The 16,291-nt window shown below is 42.8% G+C and overlaps 1 protein-coding gene and 1 long non-coding RNA gene across 2 annotated transcripts in view; both read right to left on the bottom strand.

Annotated features, from left to right (window-relative positions):
• The window catches only part of LURAP1L (leucine rich adaptor protein 1 like), a 54,118-nt gene extending 43,273 nt beyond the window's left edge, over window positions 1-10,845 (bottom strand). Inside the window, exons 1-2 of the mRNA XM_025914866.2 lie at window positions 10,696-10,845; window positions 9,412-10,601 (exon numbers count right to left, since the gene is read on the bottom strand). Coding sequence (XP_025770651.1) covers window positions 9,412-9,714 — 303 coding nt within the window. The 5' untranslated portion in view covers window positions 9,715-10,601; window positions 10,696-10,845. The remainder of the gene's footprint in view (window positions 1-9,411; window positions 10,602-10,695) is intronic.
• On the bottom strand, window positions 6,106-9,405 carry LOC147574808 (uncharacterized). Its single transcript, XR_015243544.1, has 2 exons — window positions 7,628-9,405; window positions 6,106-7,379 (listed from the first exon to the last, which is right to left on the bottom strand). It is a non-coding gene; the product is annotated as an uncharacterized LOC147574808 (long non-coding RNA).
• Window positions 10,846-16,291: the final 5,446 nt, after the last annotated feature.

The raw sequence follows: 16,291 nt of genomic DNA, 5'->3' as shown, positions 1-16,291 counted from the left end.
TAGCTCACTGTTTGGGATGCTGGTGTTACATTTTTGTGAATATACTCATGGTGGGTATGAATACAACAACAATTTTATTCTGCCCGTCAAATATATGGGAAGTCAAAGACTTAATTCTAGCTCACTTCAGGTGTCCTAATTTAAATACAGAGGAAAAAAGAGAACATTCCATAACTGTAATTAAAAATAGATAACGCTAGTGATTTTGTAGCTCACACACATTATCTAGCGAATTTGTTAAATTAAAAACTATTCTACAAATGCAACACTATGCTGATAGTAGAGAGGTGGGGACATGCCTGTGAATGTGATGGAAGGGAAGTGATTATCCTATGAAAATCTGAAATCAATCATAAGACATCACAGGTCAGGTCGAGAACTCTCACCCCTAAAGACAGTCCAATGTGGCTATCTCCAGATTGACAGGATTAACAAACGTTGTGAATAATAAAATGTATCAGAATTATAGGCTGAGCTGTAATGGCCATGCTGGCAGACCCAATCAAAAAGGGTCCTGTCCTGAAATTGCCAAATGAAGCCCTGGGTCCAGCAGTGCCAGGTCATAATCAAATTCCTATTTCACTCATGCCCTGATTCCTTGCTTGCCCAGTCTTCTAGCTTTCCACTGCATAGACCTGCAGAGAGAGGGATTATTAGTCAGTGTCATATTATAGTTTTAGTTTTAAACATCACTTGCTTGCAGAGTCAATTTGAAAGATATGAATCATTTCTTTAATTGAGAACTCAAATATTCCGATTATGTCTAATCTCTTGGAATATCACGAACATTCCAATGTCTGACAAAAATCGAAGATGTTTTTGAGCCATGAAGACTGAAGGCACATGAAACCCGTGGGTTGCCCTTCTGCCTTCTCCGTGTGGCATGGATCGCTTTATGACTGTTAGCCTTTAGATCCAAATTTTAGAGTTTGTATTTATATTATTATCACCAGGAAAAAACTCAATAAGAAGATTATGTTAACATGGTATGTGAGGGGCACCTGGGTGGCTCCATTGGTTAAGCAACTCTTGATTTCAGCCCTGGTCATGATCTCACGATTTGTGAGATCAAGCCCCAAGTCGGGCCCTATGCTGAGAGCATGGGGCCTGCTTGGGATTCTCTCTCTCCCTCTCTGTCTCTGCCCCTCCCCAACTCATTCTCTCTCTCTCTCCCTCCCTCTCTCTCTCTCTCTCTCTCTCTCTCCAAACAGGTATTTTTTAAAAAAGCAGTATGTGATTGAAGATGAGTACATTCCAATTGGAAGACTTTGTTATTTCTTGAATCGAAGACTAGTCTAAGTCCGATTTCTAAGAGCAGAATTTACTTTGTAAAAGAACTGTTACAAGTTGGATAATCAGTTATTATGAAAAGTGAAGTAACTACTTTTCCTTCTGATTACTAATTAATTAGGTTGCTTATAAAAGTGAAGGAATAAGATAAAGATTAACTAGGTAAACATTTCTTTTTTTTTTTAATTTTTCATTTCTTTCTTTTGAGTGAGAGAAAGCAAGCGCGGGGGAGGGACAGCGAGAGATGGACAGAGAGAATCACAAACAGGCTCCACTCTGCCAGCACGGAGCCCAATACGGGGCTCGATCTCATAACCGATCGTTAGATCCTGACTTAAGCCAAAATCAAAAGTCAGACACTTAACCTACTAAGTCGTCCAGGTGTCTCCTAGGTAAAAATTCCTTAAGATGTCAGGAATCTGTTTATATTACCTAACATCCCACAGTGCCTACCTCAAAAGTGGGTGAGGAGTGAGAAAGAAATACATCAAACCTGTTTAGAATGCTAACTGGCATACCTCAAAAGTGGGTGAGGAGTGAGAAAGAAATACATCAAACCTGTTTAGAATGCTAACTGGCATACCGTAACCCTCCAATAAATGTCAGGTAATATAATAAAATATTATTATGTAAAATAAGGAAAACAAAATCCAATCCACACACACCAAATTTACGTAAGCATATATGTACCATTTATATGCTGGCAAAGATACAGAAAAAGACCTGAGAGGATTCACACCAAACTGTCAGCAGATGAGTGATTCCCTTGGGGTGTGGAGTAATAAGGAGGAAGTGTGGTGTCTGGGGAAAGGTAAAAGGGCACTCTTTTTTTCTTTTTATAATATATTTCTGGAAGTCTTATAATGAGAAAACAGATGTTAACTTCTAAAAAGAAAGCAATAACATTTTTAAAGGAATACCAAAAGATCCATTGGTGGTTATGATGAAATTTCTCTAAAAATGTTCATTGGTAATAAACAGGCATTCTCCATGGTACACAGACACAGTAGGGTTTGGGAGTGAATGGGATCCAGCCTATAACCAGGCTCACAGAGGTTCTTGTTTGAATGGAAGGCTGGGAAACCACTTACAGTGACTTAGTGAAATGATTTCACCTCCCCCCACCCCAGCCCCAGAAACAAGAGTTTTCTTATCTGTAAAAAGTAACATAATAATAGCTATGTATGAAAATCTAGCTCAATGTTTATTCCCTTTTAAAAAAACGAATTGGGGCGCCTGGGTGGTTGAGTCAGTAAAGCGTCCGACCTTGGCTCAGGTCATGATCTTGCAGACTGAGTTTGAGCTCCGCATTGGGTTCTGTGCTGACAGCTCAGAGCCTGGAGCCTGCTTCAGATTCTGTGTCTCCCTCTCTCTCTGCCCCTCCCTCCCTCCCTCTCTCTCTCTCTCTCTCAAGAATAAATAAAAAACATTTTAAAAATGAATTATTCAGGTTTTATTTTTAAGTCTTAGACTGAGGTGTTTGAAATGTATGTTTGAAAACATAACCTTGTTTCTTGTGAAATCTATCAATACAATTTACATTGGGCTCCATCTGGATCAGTGCGGTTCAGCCACCCAACGTGGGAAGCCCCAGCACAGTGCTGTGCAACTGGTACCACCACAGAAACATAGGATCACAGAGCTCCTGTCAGAAGAACGGCAATTCGAAGGTGCTGCTCAAATGGACACAAGATGGTGTCACAATTCCCGGTTTTCTGGTTCTTCCTAGTGGGTTACCTAAGATCCAACCTCATCCTGAACAGAATCTCTCGGAGAACCAAAATGTGACCAGTTGGAAGCGTTTAAAAGTGTAGGTCATGAACACTGTTGAGTTCCACTCCTGAGCTCTGGTCTTGAACTGGTCCAGAGAATCCTTCCCTAGCAGCATTTGTGGAGTGGGAGAAGGTATTTATGAAGATATTGGTGACAGGAAGGGTACAGTTGCTGGGAACCAGGTGACTTTTGGATATGTTCATCCAAGTCTTGGATCCAAGTCATCCAAGTCTGACACAGGGATGGTCTATGGATGTTACTCGTGAGAGGGAGCCCACAGTAAATAAACACATAGTTTAACATGTTTAAAGTTTTAAAAATCTGGAAGAGTATATCATCTGGGGTGTCAACATGGGCATCAAGAAATTCTGAAGCATGAGAAGTAACAGCACAATCATGGTTTAAAGCTCAGATTCTGACCGTGACCTAGCTCGTCTCTTTACTGTGTAGGCGGTCTTGAGCATTGACAATTATCTGCAACGCTTTACCTACAATGTAGATATGAAAATTATATTTAGTTAAGATTATTATAAGGTTTCACTGGGATGATACATATAAAATGCATGGTGCTTTGCCCATTAGAAAGCTTTTGTTGTCAACGAACCAAATACTAGTCTCTGTTCTCAGACTTCGTAGGCTCACCCCAAAATTAGGTTCTTACAGCTCCTTAGCCTAGGCTACCCATACACTCCAGAGGGCTTAGTTCACAGCACGTGCTTCATAAATGTTGAGTCTCAAATCAAAATCGACATTTCAGTCGGACTGAAGCTAGGGAAAGGCCTCACGTATTCCTTTTTCACTTCTAGATAGAAATATAGTGTCTCCTTGGAACGTGTGACGCGGGAGGTGCTGTGATAGTCAAGCAGAGGAGATGCTTAAACTTTAATCAGTCCCCAAACCACACTGCCCATCTGCAGCTACTTGTAGAAGATCAACAGAACAGCCGTGTCATTGACATACTACCTCTTACTGCCATCGTCCTTACTGTTTTGAATGCCTATGTAATTGTTGACTTTCTTGTATTAGTTCATTGAATTCTTACAATGCCTACATAGAGATTTTTTTTTTCCCTATGTTAACAAGAAAGCGGAATCCTTGAGTGGTTATATAACTTTCTCAATGCCACGCACAAAGCCAAAACCAGAAAGAGAGCCACTGAGGGCTAGACAGGCCTTCCGTCTGGGAAGATGGGCTAAGAGTCTCCAGAGGGAGAGGGTACAGGGCCTTGGCAGCCGGCTGGGCTCTCCTGGTTTGTATCTCGACTTGCTCTAGACTTGGCCAGAATCCCAGCTTGTCTAGGTCCAAACCCATGAAGATTCCACCACACCAGAAGCCTACCACTTGAGTAGTGAAGAATAACCTTTAAAGAAAAATAAAAGGAACATCCTTCAAAGAAAAAAAAAAAAAAAAAAAAAAAAAACACCACAAGAATGTAACAAGTACTCAGGGACTCCAGAGACTCCAGCCATAAATCCCCATTTCAGAAGCAGTATTTAAAAACCAGAAATCAGGCGCCTGAGTGGCTCAGCCGGTTAAGCATCTGAGTTCGACTCAGGTCACGATTTCATGTTTCATGAGATCAAGCCCTGCATCTGCCTCTGTGCTGACAGCTCAGAGCCTGGAGCCTGCTTCAGGTTCTGTGTCTCCCTCTCTCTCTCTCTCTCTCTCTCTCTGCCCCTCCCCCCACTCAGACTCTGTCTCTCAAAAATAAGTAAACATTAAAAAAAAAGTGACAAATTCTTTTAATTGTGACTTATTAACTACAAAATGGAAAGCTAACTATATGGGTTTTGTGCTGTCATGGCAATGAACATAATATGTCTTAAAAAAAAAAATCTCACAATATCTGCGGTCTCTCACAGTATCGGGGCAGTATGGTTGTGCAACTTGAATGCAATGGAAAGGAATTCTCTTTGGTCAGAAAGTGTTCTTCAAGTATGTGCCAGTAATGCAACATACATTCCTAGGTACAGGGCGGGGCTCCATCAGGTTTTGGAAATGTCACTGTTTTCAGGGTAGGTATAAATTCTCTAAATTGTGTCTATGTGTTTCTAGCAGAATGACACGAGCACCTGTGTGTTCACTTCTGTGAATTTTCGAGCCACTGTGTAAAGAAACATGTTTCAACAAGATTTGTTTGTCAGGTTTAGGTAAGTATAATGACACTCCATGTGCATAATCGCAGAAGAAGTCACTGTTAGGAATCAGACTTCCTCATCTCCTTGATGTCTTTGTCCCTAATATTAAGCCCCTTACTTCGCAGCATTATCAGCAATTTCAATTCCTTGCCCGGGGCGCAGTCAGAGATCTCCTCACTTTACCTGATAGCCTGATCTCTGCTATGGCATCGGGCACCTGCTGACATGGTAGTTCTCGATCTTTCTCTGGCCAGATGATACTCCCATTTTATCTTTTCCACTAACTTGTGACCTCATCCAGGAAGGAGCCTTCCACTGTACAGATTCTCAATTACATACATAAGGGTTTTTGCTTAAACGTTTGCCTAACTTTAAAAAATAGCTAAGTGATAAAATAGGAAAAATATTGTTGAAACTGTGAAGTTATGAAAGATGACTAAATTATAGAACAAGTGATCTATAGATCAACATGTATGGAACAAGAAATCTCCTAGCCTACTCTGAAGCATATCCAAAGCAACTGCGAATTTAATTTTTCTTAAATTTAATTTAATTTCTTAAATTTAATTTAATTTAATTCACAACTGCGAAGTGAATTTTTTTTTTCTAGAGAATATAAGATAACCGTTTATTACAAAGTCAGCAAGCCATTGAACGGCGGGTGGGGGGGGGGGGGGGGAATTAGAAAAGATCCATGAGAGAAAGTATCAAAAACCAAATATAAGTCTACCACTCTTAAAATCTTTGACATTTTGATTTATGTTCTGCTAATAATCATGTACGCATTTGTCTGAGTATACGTGTGTTTGTGTCTAGTCCTGGGTATTGCCTCGAAACTTTATTAAAGCAAGATTTGAGGAACTTGGTGGGGTGCTTGAAGGTTTTAATAACAAGAAAGGATAAGTAACTAGCTGGAGATTGTTTATTCTCTTTGCTGCATTACACAGCTGTTATGCAAACAAACCCCAAAAATATCGGAATTAGAACACAGTATTTCCATAGCAGTTTTCATGATGGCATTGTATCATGGGAAGATTAGCAGTCATCTTGACATAACCCAGAACTGACTGGAACCAGAATGTGGCAACATGGGTTTTGACAGAGATTATTTACATATATTGGAAAAACACTTTTTCTTTCTCTGAAAACAAATACGTAAACATTAAAAAATAAATAAATAAAACGCTCTGAACAGAAAAGTAGTGAACACATACTGGGCAGACTTTGTACAAGAGGCCTGACATCTCTTTCCAATCTCGTTATCAATTTCCGAGGTACATCTCTGTGTTTGTTTATTGTATTGTTAAATTTCCTGATCTCTAAATTCAAAATAAAAATACTTCACATAACTGGGAAAATCTGTCTCAAATAAGAGAGAAGGAAATGATCCATGGAAGCATAGAAGGAGGTGAGAGAAGCTACATAAAACCATGTGTATGTAAAGAACTTTGTGTTCAGACTCCCCCCCTTCAAGTCTACGCTATATTGTGTCAATGGTACACACATCCATCCAACAGGAAAAGAAGGGAGGCTTAACTCCTGGAAGTCTCTAGAAAGGTTTGGGCATGGCTCAGGTGTTTCTTAGGGAGAGAGTTCCAAGGGCAGGCCCAAAGCCTGGTAATTCCAGACAATCCAGAAGAACAATGTGTGAACTAAAAGTAATAAACATGAAATGTGGGGTCACGCTTAATACCAAGGAGGTTAACTCAGTGCACATAGTATAGGGCAGAAAAGCACATAAGAAATCACAATTAAGAAGTCATATTCCACTCTGTCCCTAACTTCTCCACATGGGGATGTGGGGAGGAGACAGGCAGAATAGCAGAACACCTGCTCAGTGTTTATAACAAACCTGCCAAGTTGACACAAAAAACAAATCTGTTGCTTCCCAGATATGCTGAAGCTGGGGTTTTTACCACCCAAAAGAGTTATGTAAAATGGGGGAAAAGGGTCTCACTGGCAGGGGAATATACCTGTCCCAATCTTTTCTCTAAACTCCCAAGGCTAATGTTATTTTCTTTGTGGAGCACAAATTTGAGCACAAAACATCTGTCTGGGGTAAATTCTGTGGATCCTGATGGTAAACATAGAAAATATAACAAATACTCAATGTAGCAATCTGCTGCTGAGAGCATTGTGGTTTCTGTTTGCTTTTTAAAAATGTATTTATTGGGGCGCCTGGGTGGCGCAGTCGGTTGAGCGTCCGACTTCAGCCAGGTCACGATCTCGCGGTCCGTGAGTTCGAGCCCCACGTCAGGCTCTGGGCTGATGGCTCAGAGCCTGGAGCCTGTTTCCGATTCTGTGTCTCCCTCTCTCTCTGCCCCTCCCCCGTTCATGCTCTGTCTCTCTCTGTCCCAAAAATAAATAAACATTGAAAAAAAAATTAAAAAAAAAATAAATAAATAAAAATGTATTTATTAATACACCCTGATCATACACAGCAAGTTCTGGTTTGGGGAAAACACAGTTTTACTGCACTTATGGTATTTTCATTAAGAACAACAGATAAGTCTAGAAAGTGTCCTTGGTTGAAAATAACCAGATCCCCACCCCCCCTGGAGTTCTTCAACACAGTTGGCTTAATTTACTACAAATAATAAATGGCAAATGAGTGCAAGAGATTTGAGAGCCCTAAGTAGACAAGCTCTTGCATTTTCAGCACCCATTTACCCACAGTAAATGCTTAGTACTTTTTGAAGAAGTAAGATATATAACCTGTGTGTTAGACAGTGAAACATGAACAGAATAATAATTTGCAATATACATGATGCATGAATATATATGCCTATACATGTATAGGTGTGTGTTTGTGTGTGTGTGTGTGTGTGTGTGTGTGTGTGTGTAATTTGCTTTCAACATCTGAACACTCCAAGTAGGAAGAAAATAGAACATAAAACTACATAAAACTACAGTTATTAGGTAGACCAACTTTAAAGATCTTAAGATATAGGTTTTTAGAGTATATATCCTAGGACCTTTATGTAGAGAACACGGTGTGAAAATTCTGAACACAGGACATGATCTCTGAAGACTGGCTTTTTACCCTTATATATTTGCCAAGATTACTTTATGCTGTGGAATTTATTACCTCTTGAGTGTTCCAAATGCAGAAAGAGAGGAACCAGGGGAAGCACCTCTGGTTACTTTTTAATGCAAAGCCCTAGGAGACAGGATCCTTTAGGTGGAAAATCCTTGCCATCCTCCTGGTTGACTGCGACCACTGTGGCAACTTCCCTCCGCTCCAAGCTGGTAGAAAATGCTGTTGCTTTGTCACTTTCTTCAAACGATTTAGGAAGGAATTATTTCCTCCAACCAGTTCACTGGATAAATAAACTGAGGTTCACAGAGGCCAAGTGTCTGGCCCCAGAGCTCAGGGCCACTAAAGTTTGTCCATTTAAGAACATCCAGAATGACAAGTATTTTCAGACCCTGCACTAGTCTCATTGTCTTACTCTTAAGGTAATGTTTGCAAGCATCACAGAAAACAATTGCAGATTGAGGACTGGGGGTGGGGGGTGGGGGGAGGGGGAGAGGGTAGGAAGTGGTCGTTAGCAAATCCCTGGGCCTGGGGATCACCTGCTCCCTAGGATCAAAACAGTGAAACAAGCTATTCCTAAGGACACCAAGGACGAGAGGGCCATTGTTTTCAGAGCCAGCTGTGGAGAATCAGCTGAACGGTGGCCTTGGAACAGCTGCGGCTACCGCACCACTGGGCGGGGGCGGTAGTGGGTGCAAGAGTGAGCCAGGAAGGAGCGCCGGCGGAGACCCTGCCTCGCCGCCTCTCGGCAAACCAGGAAGTCCTTTTTGCTGTGGGTGCAAAGGATGGAGCCACCTTTCGAACCGACAGTCTGAACGGCACGCAGCAGCCCCCAGACTGGCTTAGTAACTGCAAACCCTCGGCGGGCAGGGTGCCCGGGAGGCCGCGGACCGGCAGCTACGCGGTCAGGGGCTGCAGCACGGAGTCGGCGCTATCACAGAGTACACAGAGCAAAGCAGGCTCTGCCGTCTTAGCAAACCCTGGCCGAGCAAAGTCCGGGGTAAACAAGCCTCCAGACGCGCGCCCCCCGCGCGCTCCTCTGCCCCCCGGATTGCCCAGGCGCCCTGCACTCAGCTCTGCGGCGTCCGCCGCCCTCTCCCCGCGCCCCCCCTCCTCCGATCGCCCCACCTTCCGGCGGGGCCCTCATTCCCACAGCTGGCGCGCCGCACTCACCATCTCTCGCCTGAGGAAGTGCAGCTTGGTTTCCAGCCTCTCCAGGGCGCTGCAGTGGCTACGACGTGGGGAGCCAGAGGTTGGAGAGGACGAGGAGGACGACGACAGGGAGGGGGGGAGGCTGCAGCTGCTGCTGCTGCTGCTACTGCAGCCGCCGCCGCCGCCGCTCCCCCCGCAGGGGTCCCTGTCCCTTTCCAGGGGAACCGGCTCCTCCCCACGGAGCGAGCGCACTAGGCTCTCGGGTACTTTGCGCCCTAGCTTCAGCTCGATGTCTCTGAGGTCTGGCAGCGGGCCGTCTTCCATGACTTTTCAAGAACGAGGATAATGGTAATGAAACGCAGCGGAGGAGAGGCGGCCGCGGCTTCCGAGGCTGCGGCGAAATGAACCGACCCCTCCCGGCGCCCGGGTCTCTATCCTCGGCGGCGGATGGAGTGCACCGTCCGCTCCATAACCGCTTGCGCTGTTACCAACCCTGAAATCCGCACAGGACGAGGCGGGTCGCAGCCGCAGTTTCCCGGGTGCTGTGGCTCCCCCGACACTTACTAAGATTTTAGAGATCGCTTCATCCTCTTCCCTTTTGGCCACCCCACTGCAAAGTTGAGTCAATTGATATTGCAGAGAGGAGAAAATCCGAGTATTATAAACCCAAAGAAGTGAGAGGGAAAACGAAGTCTGGTTTTTGGCGTTATGGGGGGAAAATTCACATGATAAAACTGTCCGTTCACATCTCTGCCTCATTCACTGATTGCCCATCTGGTACCACGCGACACAAAGTAAGATGTGGCCACACTCCGGGGTCGTTTCGTTTTCCAGCCATATGTCTCCGAGCTTTCGGAATATCCTGGATTGGCAGAAATAATCCCTGGTCAGTGAAAGAGGAGGTCGGTCGTGTGCATGGCCGCGTGAAAGAGGTGGTTAGTTTAGCGGGAGTTTAACGGCTTTCTCCTTGCAGCAGAAATTCCCTTCTTCTCATTTAGGCAGTTTGGTCCCAGTCATTGTGTTCTTCTGAGCCTTTGGAAACTTTAAACTCCGCTGGCAGGTGGACCAAACCACGGCCAACCCTTGTACCGTATATCCCAGGCAAGAAGAGCAATAGAAATGTTCCCAGCCCTGCTGTTAGTAGGAGTTTCAGCGAACTGCTTTAGGTCGAAGTACCTCATAGGGGTGTTAGGTCGCCTGGTAGCCAGAACCTTTAAAACAGTTAACAGAGGTCGGAGGGAGAAGAATGAGTTGAAATGCACCGTCCTTCCCCGCCCCCGATCTTCCCATACAGCAAAAGTCTACCTTTAGAAAGAAGCCTTTTCTACTTGTACGCTAGTAAAAAGTGAAACTGTTTCATCATAAGTTCAGTGAGAATGCCCGGCCAAAGTGAATTACCTTACCAAATGTTACAGTATTTCACTGCCGGAAGTGAAGACTTACGTAGCCAGAATAATTTAGATGAGTGCGGAGGTAGGGGTGGATTTTAAAAGGCTGAAGTTGCTGAGACACTTTTAATCGGGGAGAAAAAAAGTACTGAACAGAGCTAGTGAAACGTTGTGTTTGATAATTTAGCTATATTTTTCAACGACTCAGAAGATACCCAAAGCGTATAATCTATTTATAAGATACTACCCAGTAAATTGCCATGGGCCACGTGGATTATAGGTTGGACTCAATATCGAGTTTGTGTGAATGATCTTCAATTAGAGGATACTCTTTCCAATTCAGTAGGCTGATTTGGGGGTTCCTTTGGAATGTTTGAAAATATGGGCTCCTCTATTTGGGGGGGCAAATAATTACTTGTGTTCTTGGTCCTTCGTGGGCTCCATTCCCAAACATCGCTCAGGTTTTATACTTGGCACGAAGGCAGATCCCATCTCAGAGTTTGTTCTTTTGTAGAGCCTCATCTAGGAGTGATAAGGATAGACAACACAGGCCTTCAGAATGAAATATTTCACGCCACGGAGAAAATTGCTAAAGTTCTCTTATCAGCATGCCAGAAATTGGTGTGTTAGTTCTCACTCTTAAAAATGAATGAAGAAAACAGTTGTAAATTTAGTGGCCCCTTTTAAAGTTGGAACAACCATTCACGGAATCAAAGGAGAACAATGCTAAATCTCAACTCACTGATAAAGCAACGTGCTTTGCCCTGAATTTGGAAAACCACAAACTCATCAGATAAGAACCGCACTGGGATGGACGTACAATCCAGGAAGGTTTGCACTTCCCTCAAGAGCAGTTTGTGCCTTGTTGTTGCTGTTGTTGTTGTTGTTTTCAAACCCTCACAAAGTTCAGCACAGGGTGGGCCCAGAGGAATAGCTTTACAAACGCAATAGTTTAGCTTGTACTTGGTCAATAAAAAAGTGTATTGTCAAATCATCAGTGTAACTGTACAAAAAACAACACCTCCTTTGCTGTGAGTTACGGACAGTAAAACTGGTATTTGATACTGAGGTTGATAACTCAGAAATAGAAAACTTGTGTGTGTGTATGTATGTACGTATGTATGTTTTCATTTTGAATGTCTGCAGAGAAACCTTCTCTGAAAGTAAAAATAAGCCCTGTATGTGTCCGGCTTCAGCTTGTATGACTTCTTTAGATAGAAGATAACCTAGCATGCCCTTAAGGATCTGGGTAGTCAGCTTTTTGTTCTCAGTAGCTGTACCACCAGAGGGTGGGAGAAGAAATGAAAACACTAATTTGGAACGTTACTGTCAGATACTGGAGGAAACTAGAATTGAAAGTTTGGTAAGGTCTGATAAAATATGAAAGACGGTAGGTCCAGTTTACAGCTAGATGAAAACCCTCCAAGGCAAAGAAGGCCCAGAGTCTGATAACTCACCAAGGCATGCTATACTTTTCTTGTAATTTATGAAACATAAATGTTTCCTATAGTTTACGAAACGTGAAATGTCTCTCTATAGTCACCCTCCTTTTTGGTTCTTGTTTACAAAATAAATCTGGCCTCGTTAAGAAAAAAACCTGTATGTAAAGTGATACTTTGTGCTAGTGGAATATACAACAAAGGTAAAAATTTTAAGAAAAGCTTAGTTACGTTGAGCCTTTCCAGCTTTCTCGGTTTAATGGTTTATAACATTTTAGTTTAAAATAGAGACATTCTGGGGGCGCCTAGGTGGCTCAGTCTGTTAAGCTTCAGACTCTTGATTTCCACTCCGGTCATGAATTCACCCTTTGTGAGTTTGAGCCCTTTGCCCCCAGGCTCTGCACTGACAGCGTGGAACCTGCTTGGGATTCTCTGTCTCCCTCTCCCTCTGCCCCCCCACCCCCTCATCCCCCAAGCGAGTACGTGCACTCCCTCCCCAAAACAAATAAATACTTTAAAAAGTAAAAAAAAATAAAATAAAATCGACACATTCTGAATGCCAAAATGCTGATTTTCAAAACATATTAGAATCCCAGGACCCTTACTAGGCTTCTTACAGGTTGTGTTAACTTTTATGTGGTCTGGTATGAGGACATTCCTTACCCAAAAAGTTCAAAAAAAAAAAAAGGTCTTTCAAAACAAAACAAAACAAAACAAAACAAAACATACAAACAAAACCTTTGGGTCTTGAGAATGTTTTTTGTTTGCAAGATTCTCCTATCATTAAAAAAAAAAAAAAAAAAAAAGCATGAGACATTGAACCACTTGCTAACCTTGTATGTTAGCCCCGTGGATTCATTGCACATCTTGATCTGGGGAATCAGCTGTTGAGAACTGGCAGTGGTGGGTCTAAGATGGGAATCTGGGTTGGGAGTGAGGTCATCACGAATAAGAGGAAGAACAGAGAGAAATGGGGGGGGGAACCTCTCTGGATAACCTTTTCCTATTTCCCCAGCTGTCACTCATAACAGCATACCCTCTCTGCTCTTTCCTGTCCATCTCCAACCAGCGCCTGGTTCCCTGAGCCTGATCTACTGAAAAGTAAAATTATAAAAATAGTTCTCATCCTATTTGTGATCTAACTTTTTAGATTTTCATGCTTCTTTTTCTGACTGCCGTAAATGTGACCTGGATTGGCCCTTTTCTTTTTCTCTTTTTCTATTTAGAATGCCTAGGAAATCTGAGAATGAGGATTAAACTATGGAGGAGAAGAAGAGACTTTCCTTCCTAGTTGGATTGTGCTCATTGAAAAGGAAAGGGAGCCTCTTGTTTGTCATTGCAAACAGAACAAAACAAAGCCAACCAAAACAAAAGGAAACTTAGTGGCTAATTAAATAGGAACACTGTTGGACCCAGATGACAGGTTCTCAAAGAATGCCTCAGTCACAGAAGCAGAGTGATGTGATGCACACTGAGAAGGCTTCCTGGTAGGGGACGCACTACTTTCAGCCCAAGTAGACTCAGCCAGCCCTTGCGTGGCGTGAGTAATGCCACTCCTTAATCTGCTGCTGGCATTGTGGTTAAAAGAAAAAAAAAAAAAAAGGCCTCTCACCTTCTCTCTGGCACTGATTGAAAGTTTGCAGCTTTCCCAACTCTTGCTGGCAGAGAGTTCAAGCGCTGGGGCACAGTCTCTAACCTGAGACTCCACTTCCCACAGTGCAGGATAATAGCTCCAGCTAACAGCCTCAAATTACGCTTAAGAATTTTAGGAAGTAGCTATTTCATGGGTAACAGATTCTTTGAATTTCTGCGTTAAATGTGGAGAGCTGCTGTTCCTATAAATGTTTTTGTTCGGCCGATGAACTGCTTAACAAGGAAGATGTCATCGCGAAACTAAAGAATGTTGAGCCTATCCACACACAGTGGAATTAGATATCTGGTAAAGCTATGAAGACTTTACCCTGCCTGTTTATGGCCATTTAATTCACCTATAATTTTGTATCTGGGTTGGGTCTGTTTTACTAAGTAGAATCATCTAGTTTATTAGCACCCTGAGCAGCTTACACATCTTATGCCGTGTATATTGCCCTATCTACCTATCTGTCTATCTATCTGCCTATCTAAAATGTCTCTCCCTCAGGAGCACAGATCCTTTAAATAGTACTCTGATTGGAATCTAATTAATATTTATAATCACAGCTAAACACTTCCCTGGAGATTTAGGAGACAATACTAAAAGTAGGTCACCAGCATCTAAGTCTGCCTTATCCCCTCTCGACAATCCCTGTCAAATCTCTCTGCCTTCATTATTTGTAATGGAGCCCTTTATTTGCTTTTACTTTCTTTCCATGCTTTTCTGAATTCCTACCGAAAGGTGCCAAGCAGGGCCCAGAAGAGTGATCTCTTCGGTGAAGCGAGCCTTGGTCAGTTCCTCCGTAGCCATCCAGGTTGGCTTCTAGAGTGGACTTGTGGGTTGTTTCAAAGGCGTGCTGGTAAATGTTTCTACCTAGCTCTCTGAAAATGTAAAAATAACCGATTTGTAGCTTTCAATAGTTCTCCTGGTGTAAGTACTCCCACTATGGCTGATTTCAAGCTTCCAGTGTGAGTTGAGAAAAGATGGGTCCCAGCACAGCATTATAATAGGATTTCTACCACACAGATGCATGAGACATAAATAGCCCCAAGAGCATAGATGGTAGTAAATGCAGTCAAATAATTAGGAAGAGATGCATTTTGATTACTTATCCCCTTTGTTTTAGCATAAGTTACCTAACTTAAAGCTTACACGGTGTAATTTTTGAAATAATGGCTAAGTCTAGCAATCCACTTGCAAAATTCCCCCAAATTTAACAATCTGCTCCTGAAAGGTGCTCCCAGTACACCTCCGGTTCATAAAATATTGGAGGATGATCATTAATTACAGTTAAGAAAGGAAATAGAGATTCAAAGTCAGAAAAAAGCAGTGCAGTTTGTGGGTTGAAGGTTGGGCAAAGTGATAATTGGGGAAATGTGTACCAAAGTCAAAAGCAGGATGATTCGGAAATTCATAAAACTGTGTGTGGTCATCTCCTAGGGGGCTGCCGTAACCAAATACCATAAACTGAGCGGCTTAACACAACAGAAATGTACTGTCTTGCAGTTCTGGAGACGAGAAGTCCAAAATCAAGATGTGGACAAGGCCTTGTTCTCTCTGAAGCCTTAAGGAACGGTCCTGCTTCACCTCTTTCGGCTTTTGTTGTCCAAGTATTGGCATGTGGCAACATAGTTCCAGACTCTTCCTCCAGCATCACATGGCTCTCTTCTCTCTGTGTCTGAGTCCAAATTTTTCTCTTCTTCTAAGGACACTAGTCATATCAGGTTAAGGGCCCGCCCTGCTCCAGTATATTTTAACTTAGCAAATTAAAACTACAAGAACCTTGGGGCATCTGGGTGACTCAGTTGGTTGAGTGTCTGGCTCTTGATTTTGGGTCAGGTCATGATCTCAGGGTCATGGGATTAAGGCCCGTGTCGGACTCCACGCTGAGCCTAGAGCCTGCTTAGGCTTCTCTCTCTCTCTCTCTCTCTGCGTCTATCCCACATTTGTGTCCTCTCTCTCTAAAAAAAATAATAAATAAATAAATAAATAAATAAATAAATAAATAAATAAATAAAAATAAAACTACAAGAACCTTATTCCCACATAAAGTCATATTCTAAGGTAGCACTGAGTTAGGATTTCAGCATGTCTTTTTTTGGGGGGGTCATATTTCAACCCATAACACTGTGGAATGGCGTTTGATCTTGGGGGTTCATCTCAGACATGAGACCATGAACAATAAGAAAGAACTGGAATCCACAGCGAAACCCATAGGGAAGAAACAGACAACAGACTTTGCCTCCATCAGGCAACAAATATTAAAAATGATAGTCTAGGGGCACCTGGGTGATTCAGTCAGTTAAGCATCCAACTTCGGCTCAGGTCATGATCTTATGGTTCATGGGTTGGAGCCTTGCGTAGGGCCCTGGGCGGACAGCTCAAAGTCTTGAGCCTGTTTCAGATTCCGTGTCCCCCCTCTCTCTCTTTGTCCTTCCCCT

Source organism: Puma concolor, chromosome D4 (assembly GCF_028749965.1).
Source record: "Puma concolor isolate L17-30 chromosome D4, mPumCon1.1.hap2, whole genome shotgun sequence".
Lineage (NCBI taxonomy): Eukaryota > Metazoa > Chordata > Mammalia > Carnivora > Felidae > Puma > Puma concolor.
This window is presented reverse-complemented; position numbering and strand designations above follow the sequence as displayed.